We start from the raw sequence: 17,455 nt of genomic DNA, 5'->3' as shown, positions 1-17,455 counted from the left end.
AAATGAATCAACATTAATATAAACTTACCTGACTCTGAGCACCTTTATCATCCTGGTTATCTATTTTGACACGAATCAGCCCAACCTTTTCATCACTAATATTAAGGATAACAATACCATGGACTTCTAAATTGTCAAGGCCGCCATCTCTTTTACCAACAAGAGTTATCTTTTCCTCACAACGTAAATGAACACTGAAATTAAATTTCGTGTCTAAGACAAGAAGGATAAACAGATAAACAATAAACTTGATTCAAGGAAAGTACACTCTTAAAAGTGCAATAAAAAAATATAAACACTAAAAAAACATTGTATAAATGTTAAGTTATTTGGTAGCCATGAAATTAATACTTAGTGGAAAAAAATTATTTCCAAGAAACATTTTATTCATCCAACATGCAACTAACTCATCCAAACTGGATCTAGTCATGATTAATGCTAATTATAAAAATTTCATTTCTTACTTTTCAAATCAAAATAATAATAATTTTACACTATGCGGCAGAAATTAAAATTAATCAAGACAATAATATATATTGTAAATCTATTCCAATCTAAACAATTATGCAGATCAGGACAAGTTCTTAATCTGGATAGCTAGGTTTTTATTGTATATTGCTCTTTGGCACATAAAACCTAATTCTCCCTGCAACCCCCCCCCCCCCAGTCTTTAGCTTGAGATCTGGCGATCTTTAATTTTGTTCTTTTAAAATCCACCTACATTTGTATCTGACAAGTCTTGGTCTTCCCTTTTTTTCCAGCCATTAGGGGCCCAAGATAGAGCAACATTTGCATGTTTTAGTGCAAACTCCATTCACTTCCCCCTAATCTTATTGATTTCATCTTCTAATGTACTTAGGTTTGCTTTATCTAATATTGTTTTGGTTTTAATTTTTACAGACTAAATGATTTTAAAAAAATTTCTGAGACAATTAATTTAACATATCTCAAGACTTTGCAAGTCTGACTAAGACACTATGTTAGAAAACCATATAATAAAATAACTTTGACTATTTTTTATAGATCTTTTTATATTGCATTGAATGTTTGTTGGTCAAAGACAGAACTGAGATACGTGAATTCAACTACATTGTCAAATTCACCTTCACCAATTTTTAATTTACTTACTGCTATATGAGTTAAAATGGATAAAGATGAGATATATTGCATCATGGCTAACATTATTCCAATATGACTGATTAACAAGTTCGGATTTGGTCCATACTAATTTTCATTGTTAGAGTTTTACAGTACATGTTTTTCTATATCTTTTTAATATAAGATACTTTTAGCTACAGAATGTATAATGAATTGATAACATTAAATATATGGCAAAAGGGCAAACATTAACCTTTCAGTGTGAACTTGAGTAGGAGACTTTGCCCCAACTGGTGACTTAGCACTAGAAGGATCAACTAGACCTGGAAATAAAATAAACAAATGTGAATTGGAATAAATTAATATATAAAACGAAAGAAAAATAAATAAATAAAAATAGAAACAAAATACTTAGTTCCTGTTGCAAAGATAACAAGAATGTACTGATTATTTACAAAATCATTTGTAAGGTAAACAGGTTAAAAATATCAATAAAACAATTTTAAAAATGTAAAGCTGGTTAAAAATTAAAAATCCATTTTAATAGCACTACAATAGTTAGACCATGAATAGTAAAATTTAAGTTCAAGTTGAAAAATACATTTTTTCTTTTAAGAAATTTCAGCAAAAAATTAATGATGATCTAATTACAAGACTAAAATATAGAACGTTAATTACAAGCATTACAGTAATTTAAAATTACAAACTTAGCCATAAAAGTGCTTTAAAAATCAAATTAATAAACCACAGAGATGGTTATTTTAAATTTTATAAAAATTCACAGAAAATATTAACAAGATAAAGTTTTTTACAATTTTCTCTTTAAAGCATTGAAGTAATTATATTTTTAAAGAAAAAAAGCAAATTACAAAATTTAAAGATGAATATTAGGCAGAAATACTGTCACAATAAATCATTATTTATAAAAAGATACTTACTTTCACCTTCAGATTTCAACATATCAACAAATAAATCAATATCCTTATTTTTGTTTCCGAGTTTCATAGCTTTACCAGTAGCAGTTGGACGAGTACTGCAAATTAATATTATTTTAAGTATACTACTGAAAGACAAATTTATATAAAGCACACAATTCTGGCTTCATAATATAGTATCATCTACAGTATTAAAAAAACAAATATCTATTAGTCAATCAGTATTAATTTTTTCTCCTCATCTTTGCCTAAGTTAAAATAAAAGCAAAGAAAAAAATTAAACACTGGATGTTAATCTTCTAATTAGTTTTCAATTGCATACTGGCTCTCTGGTAAGGCTGGTTATTTACTGCTTTAAAGAAAAAAACTCACAATTTTCAATTAAAAAATATTTTAAATTGTTATTTCTTTGAAGTTAACTTATGAACTTTGATAAAGAAAATTATGAATTATAACTTAAGGTTTCTAAACTTATAATGACTTGAAATTTTATGTTACAGTAAGACCTCGATTATCCGAGCTAATTGGGACCGCTAGTACCTCGGATATCGAAAATCTCGGTTAATAGAAACCATGCATAAAAACCTTCCGTGCTTGCGAATTTAACTACTTTTAAAGTAAAAAACAATAGAACGTTTTTTAAATGATGAATTAAGCATATATGACTTATGTTTCACAGCTAAAAAGATTTAAAAAGGAAATCAACTTTAGTAGTAAATTTAAAAAAGTAAAATGGAATTTTTTTTAACTATACGTAGTTAAATATCAAAAGACGCATTCTCAAAAATAGCACAAATCTCAAGAAAATTTTGTATTTTTAAAATTTAATATACATTAATTTGTTAAATTCACATTCTTTTAAAAAAGTCTGTTACCTTTCGTCGAAAAAGTCCAGAATTTTTATCATGGGCTGCCCTATAGCGCCAATTTTTGAGCAACAGGAGATCCATCGGTGTAGCATCGTTTAAAAAAAAAAAGAAGAAAAAAAACTTAGGCTTCGTTATTGCCTCGGTTAACAGAAACCTCGGTTAATCGAAGCTCGGATGATCGAGGTTCTACTGTATATAATTTTAAAAAATCCAATCATAAAAAATAAACAATTAATATTATTTTGTTTTTGTAGGAAACAGTTTAAAATTATTACATTTCATAATTATCTAGGCAGAATAATTTTGATTTACAATTTTTTTCATAAATCTTGGGAAATAAGCACAAAACAAAAATTACACGAAGGACACAACAGTGTTTAATTATTGTCCTAATTATTATGACCATATTTTACAGATTACAGCTACTCATCAAATCTTAAGGATTGAAAATCCAAACCAATGGGGGAAACCAACATGTTTATTAAGAGAAAATGCATGATTTCACACCTAATAAATAGCACAGAATTAATAAACAGCATATTTAAGGAATGAAAACATTGGAGTTCCGTTTTGACATGTCAATGTAATTTTAATGAAACTTTCAATGTAAATTCATTTTTTCTAATTTGACTATACACAAATATAAATACAGGATAGCCACTAACATGAAGAGAAAAAAAATTTAATTTATCGAATTTCCCTGATTTTTATAACCAGTGGCATAAACTTAATTATTAATTTTCAGTTAAGTTTTAGAATTCTTAATGAGGCATAAATGAACAAGTAAAAAGGATTTTGTAATATATTTTATATATAAAATATAAAACATGTATAACCTGATATTAAGTTTGAAAATAACCAATTATTTTTGCTAAGCAAATTAGAACAAGATTAACTTTTAAAAAAATTGAACTTCCAGGTACTTTAAACACAAATGAACTTATTTCTCCTGATTTTTTAGGTATTTTTATTATATACCCTGACATTTCCAGATTGACAAAATTCCCTAATTTTCTTAATTATCTTATACTGTGGTCACTCTGAAATATTTCAGAAAGATGCTAAGGAGAACAAATTAAGTCCTTAATTACGCAAATATTTCCCAGGCTATAAATTGCAACCCTGTGTATGTACATTTTTGGTAGAAATATAATGAAGTAATATTTCATATTACATTAGAATATTTTATAAATTTGTCAATACAAATAAACAAAATATATAAACAAAGGAAATGATAAGATAAATTATGAATATATTAATTGACATCTAATATTAACTAACAATTAATTTTAAACTTCTTAAATACCTACAGATCCTAATAATCTCATTCATAACAAGATTTTTTTTTATATAGAATAGTTATTTAAAGTTATTCTATTTACAGTTCATATTTTTATGGAAAATTAGTAGTTTATCATTGGAAAAAATCAGTGCACTGTCATTGAAATGGTTCACTAATGATTTAGTTTCTAAGAAATAAGTAAAGTAACAATCAAAACAATGTAGGTAGGTACTTTATTTACGTCACACTAGAGCAGCACTATGAACTATTGGTGACAGTCTGGAAAACATCCCTGAGGATGATCCAAAGACATGCCATCACAATTTCGTTCTTCTGTAGAGGACATACAAAACAATGTAGACTTTATTTAGTTTTATTTTTTATAATTTTTTTATATAAAATCTACATTGCAAACAATGTAGACTTTACATCAAAAAAATATCCTTGTTTGTAACTATGGAGATAAGCAAAGATGAGAAAATTGTACCTTGGAGTTACATATGGCTGTTTAGTAGGTGCTTCAGGAGAAATAGGAGCTGCGTCTCCTACAACAGGTGATGGTGGATAATTCATACTACTGGATGAATACGATGGGTTGCGTCCCTTTTTCATGGCTTCCTGTTTTGCCTTTTGCAATTCACGAGCCTTTTCTTTCATCTTCTGCTTAGCCTCCTTCTCTTGAGTCTGTAAATATCAAAATTTCATGTAGGGGTGCTCAACCTGCGGCCCGCGGGCCAAATGCGGCCCGCCAACCCTCGATGTGCGGCCCGCGGCCGCAATCTGAACAAAATGAAAAAAAAAATTAAATATTTGTTTTTGAAGAATAATAAAAAAAATTCTGTAATTTAAATTTACACTTTTAAGTTTTTGACGCACCCAATCTCAATCAATGTAGTTTTTCGATGGTTAACACTACGGATTTCAGCATAGTTTTAAAAATCCCAATATTTTTAATACATCATTATTACGATTTACGAATTTTAATTACCACTTTTGACGCTTTTCGTATGTGCCGATTCCAATGACTTTTCGGTAGTTATTGCTACCCATTTTCAAGTAGTTTCTGAAATAACGATTTTTGAAAGTTATAAAACGCTTTATTTGTGCAAACTTCATGGAAAGTCTAAATGACTTTAGATCCTTTCTTCAATAGTTATTGCTGCACATTTGCGCCCGGTTTTTAAAACTTCGATATTTTAGCACGATATTATTACGAATCGCGAGTAAAGAATCGCTCATTTAGATAACCATTTTTTGACGTGGCTTATTCGTAACGATTTTATCGCAAATCAAATTATTTTTCAATCGTTATTTTAGAAATTATTGCTACACATTTATACAAGGTTTTGAAACTACCGATATTTTTTATACGCTATTGCGACATTTTAATTTCAAATCCCGCATTTAAATTACATAAAATTTTGATGGACTTTATTTACTCCAATTTCATCTAAAATATAAAAGTATTTTGGTTATTGTTTTAGTAGTTATTACGTTTTCCCCGTGATTTAAAAAGATTATGATATTTTTAAAACTATGGTTTGACAGCAAGCGAGTTTTGAATTGCGCATTAAAATAATTATTTTTTACGTGCTCTGTTTGTGCCGATTTTATCATCAGCGTTGTACCGATTTTAACACGCATTTTTTAAGAGGTTTTTCGAACGTGTTTTTTCTTCTTTCCCGTTATTGCTGTATTTTTATTTGTGATTTAGAATATACCTGATATTTTCACATATTACAACTCGTGAAATTCGATTCAGTTTTAATTTTTTTTCGTAACTTAAAAAGTAATTACGTATCTTAGCCAAATCAACACCTTCCCAGGAAAAAAAAACGAGATGTGTTTATATTAAACGCGGTCCGTTTTGCAAAAAAAATTATTCAAAACACGGCATAATTCTTTAGTCCCATGAACACGTGCAAGTTTAACAACACACATCGAACCTATTCTTTTTGTTGTCACAGGTAATTTAAAAGTCATACATCGTAATTTGTATTTACGCTATCTGAAAATTGCGCATCGCATTTCGTATTAACATTAACTAAATTTAAAAATAATCCATCGCGTTTCGTATTTACGGGATTTAAAATCACATATCGCGATTCGTGTTCTGGCGTTTAAAATATCATCCGTTGCTACTTTTCTCGCAATTCATATGCACGCGTCTTAAAAAACATAGATCGCGATTCATATTCATGCATTTTAAAAATCAAGTGTTGTGAGTAGTCCTTTCGCAATTTAAAAGCCACACGATTCGTATTCACGCGATTTGAAAAACAAGCATCGAGTTTTTTATTTACGCAATTTAGAAATCACACATGGCAATTCGTATTCAAGCAATTAAAAAATAACACATAGCAATTCGTATATAAGCAATTAAAATATAACACATCGCTATTTGTATTTCCGCGATTTAAAAACCCAGAAAGGAAGAACACCATCTAGGACAAATTCCAAAACTGATTATGTTATTTGCTCTAAGTTTAATACTACCCACAACAACAGCTTCTGTCGAAAGACTGTTTTCCAGAATGAATTTGGCCTGTTCAAAATTACAGAGTAGTCTTTAAATACAATCATTACATTTTCATTTAATGGCTCAAAAAATGTCACATGATCAAGTAGATATTCAAAAATTTTGCAAATTACAGTATAACCATTTAGAAATTTTTTAAACCATTTTCTACCTTCTTGGAGCATTTTATATCATTTATGATTATATGCTGGGAAATGATTTGTATATCATTAAATTTTAACTGTATAAAAAATTTAATCAAGATAAGTTTCGTAAAGTAATGTAAATTTTATTGATTGTTAATTGATTGTAAATAGTAAGTGTGATATTAAAAATATATTCGTCATGAAAAGTTGTAAACAAGTATCTTAATAGATTTTTATTATTAAAGAATATAGTTCCTTAAAATTTAATGTGTTTTCTTTCTTTCTTTTTCTTCCCTCTCTCAGCCTCTTATTATTAATTTAAAATAAAAATGTCTGAAAGTTAAAGTACATTCCCTAATAAATGCTAAATCTTATTTTCCACTTAAGGGGTTTTGTTTTAGTTTTAATCATTTTTAACCCTATAAACTTTCTGTAAATCAAAGTATTTAACTTGAATTTATATTAATAACTAGAATATTTATTTATTTGAAATTTAATTCTATGAAAAAAAAATTTAACGTTAAAATTTATGTTTAAATGGACTTTTGTATTTTGTAATGTGATAAAAAAAATTTCAATTTTTCCATAGTTTTTTAATTATTTCAATTTATCTAAATTTTTTCTGATAAATTGATTCTGATTTTAAAATTCTGTTTTCCTTCTTAAGTAATCAGTTTTGCATTTTCTAATTTTAAACGTTTTAAAGTATTGTATATTCTGCAAAGAGATTACAAGGTTAACCGACAAAAAGAATTTAGTGTTATATAAACAATAATGTTTATATAACAATCACCACCAACAATTGCTTTCAATATGTCGGTCTAAACACTTTGGCATGCGGCCCTTCATTGGTCAATCTGCTGTGCATGTGGCCCTTCACTGAAAAAGGTTGTGCACCCCTAATTTAATGAATAAAATAAGAATAAAAAGTAAATAGGTTTCATTATAATAAAGAAAAATAAACATTAAAATAAGTCCTAAAAGAAACTTATTATCTCTTGAACATCATGTTTCATGATAATTTACACTTGAAAGATATATAAATTGAATACTACAACAAACAACTTTCAGGTTCAAACAAATGAAATCACATATAAAATCAATCCTATTTAATCTTCATTACCTATTTAATCGAAATGATGATAACTATGAAATAACACATTTAACATCATTTAGATTGAACAGGACTAGAAAAAATACTTTAGTTTCAAGACAGTTGTAAGGTTAGTCAGAGGTTGTTCAATAAAACGTTAATCTTAATTTACAATAACTCGTAAATGCAATTAATATTCACAGTTATAGGTTCTCTTGTTCTAATACAGAGTGCTTAATAAATACCATTACATTTAATGTGATACAGAATAATTTTAGCAATTTAGTAAATCTTTTATTTCTATTTATTTAAACAAAAGCTTAAATAAAGCAGATTTTTTTTTAATGATAGTAACATAGAAAAGAATAAAACTAAAAGACTGACCTATATAGAAAAATTATTACTGAACAGATTTTTTAAAAATGCATCCCAAAAGAAATTTTATTTCTTCTAGAACGTGATGTTCAATTTTAATTTAAATGTGTAAAGGATTAAGAAACAGATAAAATAAAAAAAACTGTCTTCGAGTTTTAAAATAACCAAAGTAAGCCTTTGTGATAAAATTGAATTTGATAGAAAGAAAAAAAAATTTTAAAAAATCACAGATGGAATCTTTAGTAAAACCTACAAGTGTTTCAATGTAACATTGGTGCAACTTCATCAGAAAAACAAATAGTTAAGCAGATATTTTGTAATTCCACAGGAGTAACAATAAAGAAATAAATATTCAGATTAAAAAAAGGCAACATTAAATTGGCAGTAAAAATCGACAAAATTAATGCTTTCCAAAAATATGGTCTAGTAATAAGGTCATTAATAAGAGTTTTTAATGAAGTGGAAAATTGTGCAGATAATCAGGCTAATATATAATATACATTTTTATTTTTGATTTGCTTATTCAAACGTAAAACTAAAAAAAAAATTTATAGTTTCTTTGCTTAAAAATAAAAGTATTTTGTTTCTTTTTTTTTTACTTTCAACTAAATTTCAAAATCACAAATATAAGGATACTAAGATGTCATTAATTGAATTACCTTTACAATTCTATAAAACCTTAATCTATATTTATGCTAACTTATTTTAATTTAGATTTCCAATAACAAGTTCACTTATTTGAATAAAAAGGGATCAAAGTTTGAACAGAGCCTGTTTGGAGAAAAGGGATTAAAATCACTAAAGTTTTATGCTTTAATAAAAAGTTTATTCAGACAGTTATAAATTGACTAAGGAATTTTAATGATGATAGATGTTGAGCTAAATCTGATCATTTATGTTCTGTTGATCTATAAGCCAACTATAGAATGTTGACTGTTAACATGAATCGGGCCTAGGCGTTCTCAATAACATTAACAAACCAAAAGGATAATATCACAAAATATACATAATGATAAATAGTGAATGTTATTATGGGTGTTGATAAACTTTGTTTAGGTATCAATTATACTAAACAATAAAAAAAATATAAATAAGTCAAATTAAAAAAAATATATAACAATATTGTTAAATATCAATACTTTTTTACAACACATCTCAATCTTAAAATTCGAAACTATTGATTACAGTAATCGAAATTTGAGTCGGCGATGACTTGGAAAAGCAGTCTCTAGCACATGATCCCTATTATCAATAAGTTAACCTTAATATTAACCTTTATTTAAATGAAGAAATGAAATCGATATCTTGTAAATAAGTAAATTCGTAAACTACATACTTGGCGCACTGCTTGGAAAACTTTTTCTTCGTGTGAATCCATTTCCACAAAGGTTCTTATCTGAGCTAAGTTCACATTTTCCCTATATCCAAGAGCAACAATTTCATCAAAAGCAAATATCAAATTATATGCATTATTCACCACATCCGTTTCATCCATAAATTTGCAGTATTCAGGAATCTAAAACATTCAGATCTTGAAGTAAACTTTTTTTCATCAATTCCTTTATTTAATCACAAAATCCTAACAATATTTCACTAAGATTGCTTTTTTTTGTGATGTTAAAAAACAAACATAAACAATATTATACCAAACATATTTTCTAAGTATTTCCTTTTAAAATTGTAATCTGAAATTAAAAATTTACAAAGCAATTACAGGCATACCCACACAAACCTTCTCTAAAACCAAAAATTCTGAATGGTTTTTACTCACACTATGGTTATTTCCCGATCGCAATGGTTTTATTTCAGATTTTCCCCCTTTTCTTAAATATACTTAAAATTAATACAGAACCACGATGGCTCAACAGTTGGGAACTCATTGTGAAATATTGAGGTTCAATCCACGGTGGCAGCTTGATGCAAACCCAGTTACAGATTGATAGGCACAGGCTGGTCCTGCAAAATAAAAATAGCCAGTGCTCACAGCAAACTGTCCAAAATTGTGACCCCCTGACCCACAACAAACAGTTGCAAAAATGCTTTACATTTTTATTATATTTGATATATGAGCTTTTTGAAAAATAGTTGAATAGTTAGTTTTGGTTACAATGTGTAGCAGTTTCAAGACTGGGTTGGGTATAAAGCTAGTTACTTTATATTGTAAAATATTATTGACGATTCAAACCAAAAGCACATCAATCAAAATTCTCTTATGGGAAGTAACATAAGAGAACTAAAGTAATAAGGAAATACAAGACAATTAATATTTATTAATGGATCATAAACTTGATTTTTATGAATACTGTATAAAAACAGAATTACAATTCAAATCATAAAAATTTGTGTCGCATTTCCCTGTTATTGCAAAACAGAAAAGTAATGATCATGATTTGCCTTGCCATACTATCTCTTATAGGAGAATTTCAAAACAATGGCTAAGTTTAATTTTTTTTCATAACTTTTTTTCCTCTTATTTTATACTACAGTAGGGAACCGATTATCCGGAACGGTCGGGACCATCGCTATTCCGGATAACTGATTTTTCCGGTTTTCTGAATCGCTACAAAAAGCCGTTTTTTTTATTGTTAAACCCTACTAAAAAAAAAAAAATTGGAAATAATCTTAAAAATAAGAAAAAACGATGAAGTAATACACTAATGATTATTTCCAAAATGATGGTAAGGTAAAAATCTTTAAAAAAAGAGAGAAAAATCGTAAATCTTATGAGGAAAAAACTTTTTTTTAAAAAAATGGTGAGAAAATTTATCGAATTTCGTTCCGGTTTTTTGGTTTTCCGGTTTTCTGATTTCCGGATAACGGGTTCTTTACTGTATATATATACAATATAATTAAAATTAAAAAAAGCTTGAGTTAATTTCCAAAATACACTAATTATAAATTCTGATATGCTATTTCACATTTAAAATTCGTTTCAGGCAAATAAGCTTTTATGGCAATAAAATACATTGCTACATTTGTTAAATATTTTGAGGTGCTATAACATGAAAAATATAAATAAAAAGCATATATTATAATTGTAAAAAACAAGAGCATATACACTTTAACTAAATTTTATAATAGGAAATAGAATTTTTAAAATTTAACATACATTGAATTTCAAAATTGAACATTATTGACTAATCATAATATATTGAAATTAAACATGGAGGGGAAAAAAAAGTAAATTGATAATTTATTGCCACCTGACAACTAAAAACATTTTTCTGTAAAAGGTTGCGCAATCCTACTTTAAACTAATAATAAAAACCATCAAAGCATATTTAATTAGCAAAATAGTATTTAAGAAATAAAGTTGTATTAAAATTAAACATAAAAGCTTTTATTTACCACTCTAGTGAAGAGTCTTAAAGTTTCTAAATCTTCCAAAATGTTACTAGCTTTGGTAGTAATCAACAAGGTATAGAGCTTCTCCATAGGCTGATAAACATAACGTACACTTTCTGTCTCAACAAATGTGTGCTGCCGACTGCCAGTTAATAGCTTAGGAAAGGCAGCCAGTAGACCCTCAATCCTAGCTCGAGTCATCTCCACAAATTGACGAGACACAATTGCTATTCAAAGAAGCGTAATATTCAGATTAATAATTTATCACAATTAAGCTATAAATACTGCTGCTACATGTTTAGGCAAAAAGAATTAGGTTTTCGAACATGTCACATTTGAGCGAGACTATAAAACCACATAACATGTTTTCCAAATTAGCAAAGAATATCTACATTTCCTTGGTTTTCATCAGCATAAAATTAGCAAACAATGTATCTAGGCATTTTGTGTTAACTAATTATTCCTTATATACCTATATTTTCTGGTAGTATTTATATCAATTTTGAATATTATTTAAAATTAAAGGCTTAAAACAAAAAGGAGTATTCTGGTGCTTTTAACTTATTACACAACATTTTATGATAAACATAGTTAAGATGGTTTAACACTTATTAGCCATTTTACAATTATAAATCAATAAATAAGTTATATTAACTTTGATTATGCTCATGTGAAAGCACATGTGAAACAGTTTTCATTTAACATATGTAATTAAAATAATGAATACCAAATTCTAAATATTATTCGGAATGAGCTTTCTGCATTCCATTAAATAACACACTTGATGAAAAATATTTATCAAGTTATTATATTAACCAAGAATTAAGTGGAAACTTAAAAAACAAAATAGTAAATAAAGTTGCAATGGTAACCAAAAAAATTAATTAAATTTATATTTCATCCCAAAAGATTTGGGTACAATATTTGTGTGGATACAATAAAAGCTTTGATTAATGAAACGTTAATTACTACTTACTATCTATTATTAAGAAGAAAAAAATTGTGAGTCACAATCAAAAACCATTTAAAAAAATTAATGCATTGCAACAAAACATGCACTTTTAAATAAGATATAGGTTTTTTCTTGCAATGTCATAAAAAAAACTAATAAAAATATTAAACTATAACATGAAATTAGGAATAAAAATTTAAAATTTCGAAAAAAAATTTTGATAAAACACCTGATAAGTAAGTTTTTTCTTTTTTTTTTAAAAAAAAAAAACCAGCTCTGTGAAATTTTTGAAAAATTGAATAACAGATAAAATAAATGAAAAAAAATATCAATCAACAATTCTTTTTAAAAAAAAAAATGTAGTAGAATTAGAATTTTGGATTAACTGAAGTAAAACTTTTTGAAGACATTTTTTCTACTACTTTTACATTTAATTAAGAATTGTATTTATGCATATTATTTTATTAAATTTTATAGTTCATTTCTTCATTACAACAGCAGTATTTTAATTACAACAGTGTATACAAGTAAGTAAATCCAAAATCATATATTTTTTCTATTCTCTGCATTATCTTCCAACTTTCCTTCTATTTTTAAGAAAAAGAAAAAAAACTATCCTTTTAAGAAAATTGAAGAACAAAATTAATGAAAAAAAAACTAATCAAAGTCACCTTTTCCAGACTTTGTAGTAACACTTGCCGCAAGGAGAACCTAAATCATGAATAAAAAATAACTTGTAATTTATGGTACAAATAAGCTTATTATATTTAATAAACATAAATTTATATTTTTAATTTTTGATTATTCTCATAAAATGAAAATAAATGGCATAAGTTAAAATAAAGAGACTTATATGTATGGGTAATTTTCTTGTTAACTTTTGCAACCTTAAGCAATATAAACATTAAAATATTTATTCTCACTATTCAATGGTAAGTTTTGCTCAAGATACTCACAAGAAAAAGATTTATGCACCAGACACATTTTGTATTATCCCCATTACTGACCCTTATCCCCAACACACATATCTAAACTTAAGTAATTTACTAGATAATGAAAGTGTTATAGTGGCAAATGCATGTACTTGAATGTACAATCAATATTATTAGAATAATTTGTACATTTTGTCCTAGGCATAAGTTTGCATGTTCTTCTAAAACGTAACGTAAAAACACAGAAGTAAAAGTACTTCTGTGTAATTACTATCGCAAGTATGAAACGCGCCAATAAAACACTATAGATGGCTCTATATCAATAAAATATAACTTACAGGTTTCAAAGTACACTCTTTTCTACAAAATAGTCAAGTTCAATAGTAGAACCATTTCATTTAGGATCAATAAACTTTATTTCACCTTTAAAAATCAATGGATGACTTTATTGAATGTAATTACTGCCCCTCTAATTTTCTTCTAAGAAATTGCCAGCAAGTAAAAAAAAATTTATTTGTACAAAATGTAAAAGTTTACTTTAAAAAATATGGATAGTTTAATTAAAGAAATAAACAAGTTTTTCATCTATTTGGCAAAAACTACTGTTTTGCAATTACTGTCCCCACCTAAAATAAACTTAAAGGGGACAATAATTACTCATGGGTCTATGATTACTTTACTTTTGAAAAACTATTTTGCCTGATTTGTTGGGTTACATTATCACATATTAATTTTAAATTACCCTCCCTTTCTCTATTCCTAGGGAGAACTCTGTATAAACAATACAAAGTTCAAAATTCTAGTTATAATTCCTTTTCTTAAAAAATATTAATAAAATTTTAAATTAGATATTATTATAAAAAAATTTCTATTCTTACTAATTCATAGAAAAAAAAATGAATATTTTCTTCATGTGTTTCTTAAAGCGTCTAAGTGAAATAATTATAATTTTCTTCGTAATTACAAAAAGTGTCAAAATTTTTTAAAAAAGTTTTTTGATTGCTGGTCATTGATTAGTATACTTAAATGTATGGTCTATTATCAACCTTAAATTAATTAAGAGATGAATTTTACCAAATTGTCTTCGGTAAAAGTTAACATTTTTAGAAAATTAGTACCCTTTTACAATATCTTAAACAAAAAATGATAAAATAAATACATAAATATCTCAATTGAAGTAAAAGTATACAATGTGAAATTTTTATTTTCTAAAAAAATTGAAATTTTTTATTGAGAAATTGAAAAAATTAGAACAGTTTTATGTTTAAAAATAAGTAAAACTCTAAAATTAATTCTAAACAATATGGAAAGTTATGTAATGAGCAGTTTGCTCACCCATCATTATCTTCAAATGCAGTAACAACTAATTTATGTTATTAATAAATACGATGGTATATATATGAATAAATATTGGGGATATTTCCATATCAACGCCTGTTTCTTTGTGCCAACTACCAAAGCTAAGATGCAAAAGGTTTTTTATATTTGCCAAATTTAAAAAAAATATAAGTTGCTATTTCCAGAAGATCCTTTCTGAGATCTTTTTGGTGCAGGTATTGCTATAAAACTCTTCTTTTTACTTTATATTAATACTTTTGTATAAATTAAAAAAGAACTGGATGAATTTTAAGTTTGATTGTATTAACTATGCTTAAATTTTTACCACTTACAGGATGGCTACAATTGCTCAGAAAAAAAAATTCCTCTACTTTTCCTGAGTAATTTTATAGAATTTCTCTGAATTTAGTAATTGATGACATAAATTTTATTATTAATTTTTGCTATACTTGCTATTAGAATCTTATTAATTTTAAAAAAATATTTGAAGATTATTTTCTTGTAAGATTCTTGGACTTTAATGTACCTTGAACTAAAAGAACTCTTTTTCCCTGACTTTATTATTTTAATTCATTTACCTAGCTTTTCAGAATCAGTAAAAATCTCTGAGTTTTCTGTGGCTACTCTGCATTTACCTCTATAATTTATGCTTCATAGTTATGTTATGTAGAAAACATAGAATACGTGCAAGTATTACATTTGCTGACTAACATTGCAAAACTACAATCTTAAGTGATAATTTTAAATCTTATAAAGATGCTGCATGTTAAAAAAGTTTCATTTCTCACTGTGTGATATTTTAATTTATTTATTTCCAGTTTATCTCTTGCCACTACGGAGTCGTCGACAAAACTTGGCACCAATACAAAAATTTGATTGAAATCATTTAATAAAATAAAATTGAATCATTAGAACAAATCCCAAGCTAAGCATTGACCAGCTCCGCAAATACGTTAAAATCTAAAATACTACTAAAATACTTGTGTTTTGGCAAAAGTATTCACGAATTATTTTTTAGACCAAAAAATATATATATACTCCCCTCAATTCTACTTTTTATTCAATTACAGTATTTTCAGTTAGATACACGTTGCATAACCAATTAAAATTATATTTATGTAAGCTTAGAAGCATTAGACAAACTACTGTAAAATACAGAATATCACGGTCATTGTCGGATCATGCAACATTACGAGACGAAATATTTTCCTACAGTTTGCATCAATAAAACAGATTACGAGACGAAATATTTTCCTACAGTTTGCGTCAATAAAACAGATTAAGTGGTAACAAGATGAATATTATCATCTAATTATTTATGCAGAATTATGCTTTCATATGACAATAATATAATCTTGCCAAAGGTGTAACCTTATAATACTGCTCTAGTATAAAAAGTTAACCCTTGATCAAAAATTAACCCATTCCTATTTCTTTTCCCATATGATGATAAAGCAATACCTAACTTTTTTCATCCTCTTTCCCATTCATTGCTCCTTTACTGCTCTTCAAGTTCTCCTTTTGATTCTTGATTTGAATTTTAAAAAATTTTAAACTCTTCTTGATTTGAATTTTATAAATAATTAATTTTATAGTAAATTTGTATTTTGATTTAGAGATTTACATGTGAAAAAGCAATAAAAAAAAATTAAGATTTGCCTTTAGCTCAGAATTTTGAAATTTGCTAATACTTTTGATACTTGGCTAATAATTTAAAGTTCTCAGTGTGGGCCCTGTGGAAGATACGTCAAAATTTATTAATTCCTGTTTCTCATAAATTAACGTGCTAACTATTACACAAAACCTTTAAATATGAGCAGCAGGCGCTTTTAAACTCATTTTTAACTTGAACTTAACATGATAAAAATATAATATTCTCAAAAATAGACTAAATATTTAAAAAATTAAATTAATAAAAGACAAAAATTGTTTAGGATACCATTTTAGTATTTATAAAATCCTTGCTATTTTTCAAATTTTACAAGGCACTTCTCAATTTTAAATTCCTGAAGACCAAGTAATTTGGTTTCCTGAAAAGAAAAGAAAAAATCTATTACAAGACTGATAATTAATAGAACCAAATCAAGATGGATTGTAAAGAATACAATTATTTCACAAACATAAACAATGCAGGATTCAGGAATATATACTAGAAGTTTGCTCTTTCAAAGTTAAATGATATTAAAAACTTGGATATTTTCGAAAAAACGATTTTCATTTAGCACAAATTACACACCTTATTGAGAAAAACTGTACAATATTCAAAATATCAACATAAACATCAATTACGTCTGCTACCGGAGGATAGCACTAGTGACAACTCAGATCTATCATTAAACATATTGCCAATTTAAGGTTTAAAATTTTTCTACATCATTTCCGTTCGCGAAACTCAACCACATTAATCAATGAAAACTGAGATAAATCTATTAAAAATTTCAATAAAACCATTTAAAGTTTTATTTTAAAATTAATTCGAAAGGAAATCTCACGATATTTGATAAGTTGTCATTAAAGGATTATTTTCACTGCATTTGCGTATGGAGCCGCATGTCTGGTTGTGGATTTGTGC

The 17,455-nt window shown here is 26.9% G+C and overlaps 1 protein-coding gene across 3 annotated transcripts in view; it reads right to left on the bottom strand.

The window, feature by feature from the left end:
* deltaCOP (coatomer subunit delta) overlaps positions 1-17,455 on the bottom strand; it is a 26,421-nt gene extending 8,966 nt beyond the window's left edge. The window contains exons 1-9 of one of the 3 annotated variants that reach the window (XM_016054946.4): positions 17,120-17,455; positions 16,823-16,913; positions 13,285-13,324; positions 11,665-11,888; positions 9,653-9,832; positions 4,672-4,868; positions 2,037-2,131; positions 1,352-1,421; positions 29-194 (exon numbers count right to left, since the gene is read on the bottom strand). In XM_016054946.4, coding sequence (XP_015910432.1) covers positions 29-194; positions 1,352-1,421; positions 2,037-2,131; positions 4,672-4,868; positions 9,653-9,832; positions 11,665-11,888; positions 13,285-13,324; positions 16,823-16,825 — 975 coding nt within the window. In that variant the 5' untranslated portion in view covers positions 16,826-16,913; positions 17,120-17,455. Of the gene's footprint in view, positions 1-28; positions 195-1,351; positions 1,422-2,036; positions 2,132-4,671; positions 4,869-9,652; positions 9,833-11,664; positions 11,889-13,284; positions 13,325-16,822; positions 16,914-17,003 lie in introns of all 3 variants that reach the window. The other 2 variants (XM_043052428.3, XM_043052427.3) reach the window with 2 other exon arrangements.

The sequence above is a fragment of the Parasteatoda tepidariorum genome, chromosome 3, assembly GCF_982258835.1.
Source record: "Parasteatoda tepidariorum strain Cologne lab strain chromosome 3, Ptep-v5.0, whole genome shotgun sequence".
NCBI lineage: Eukaryota > Metazoa > Arthropoda > Arachnida > Araneae > Theridiidae > Parasteatoda > Parasteatoda tepidariorum.
The sequence above is the reverse complement of the archived record's forward strand: the minus strand, read 5'-3'. Positions and strand labels throughout refer to the sequence as shown.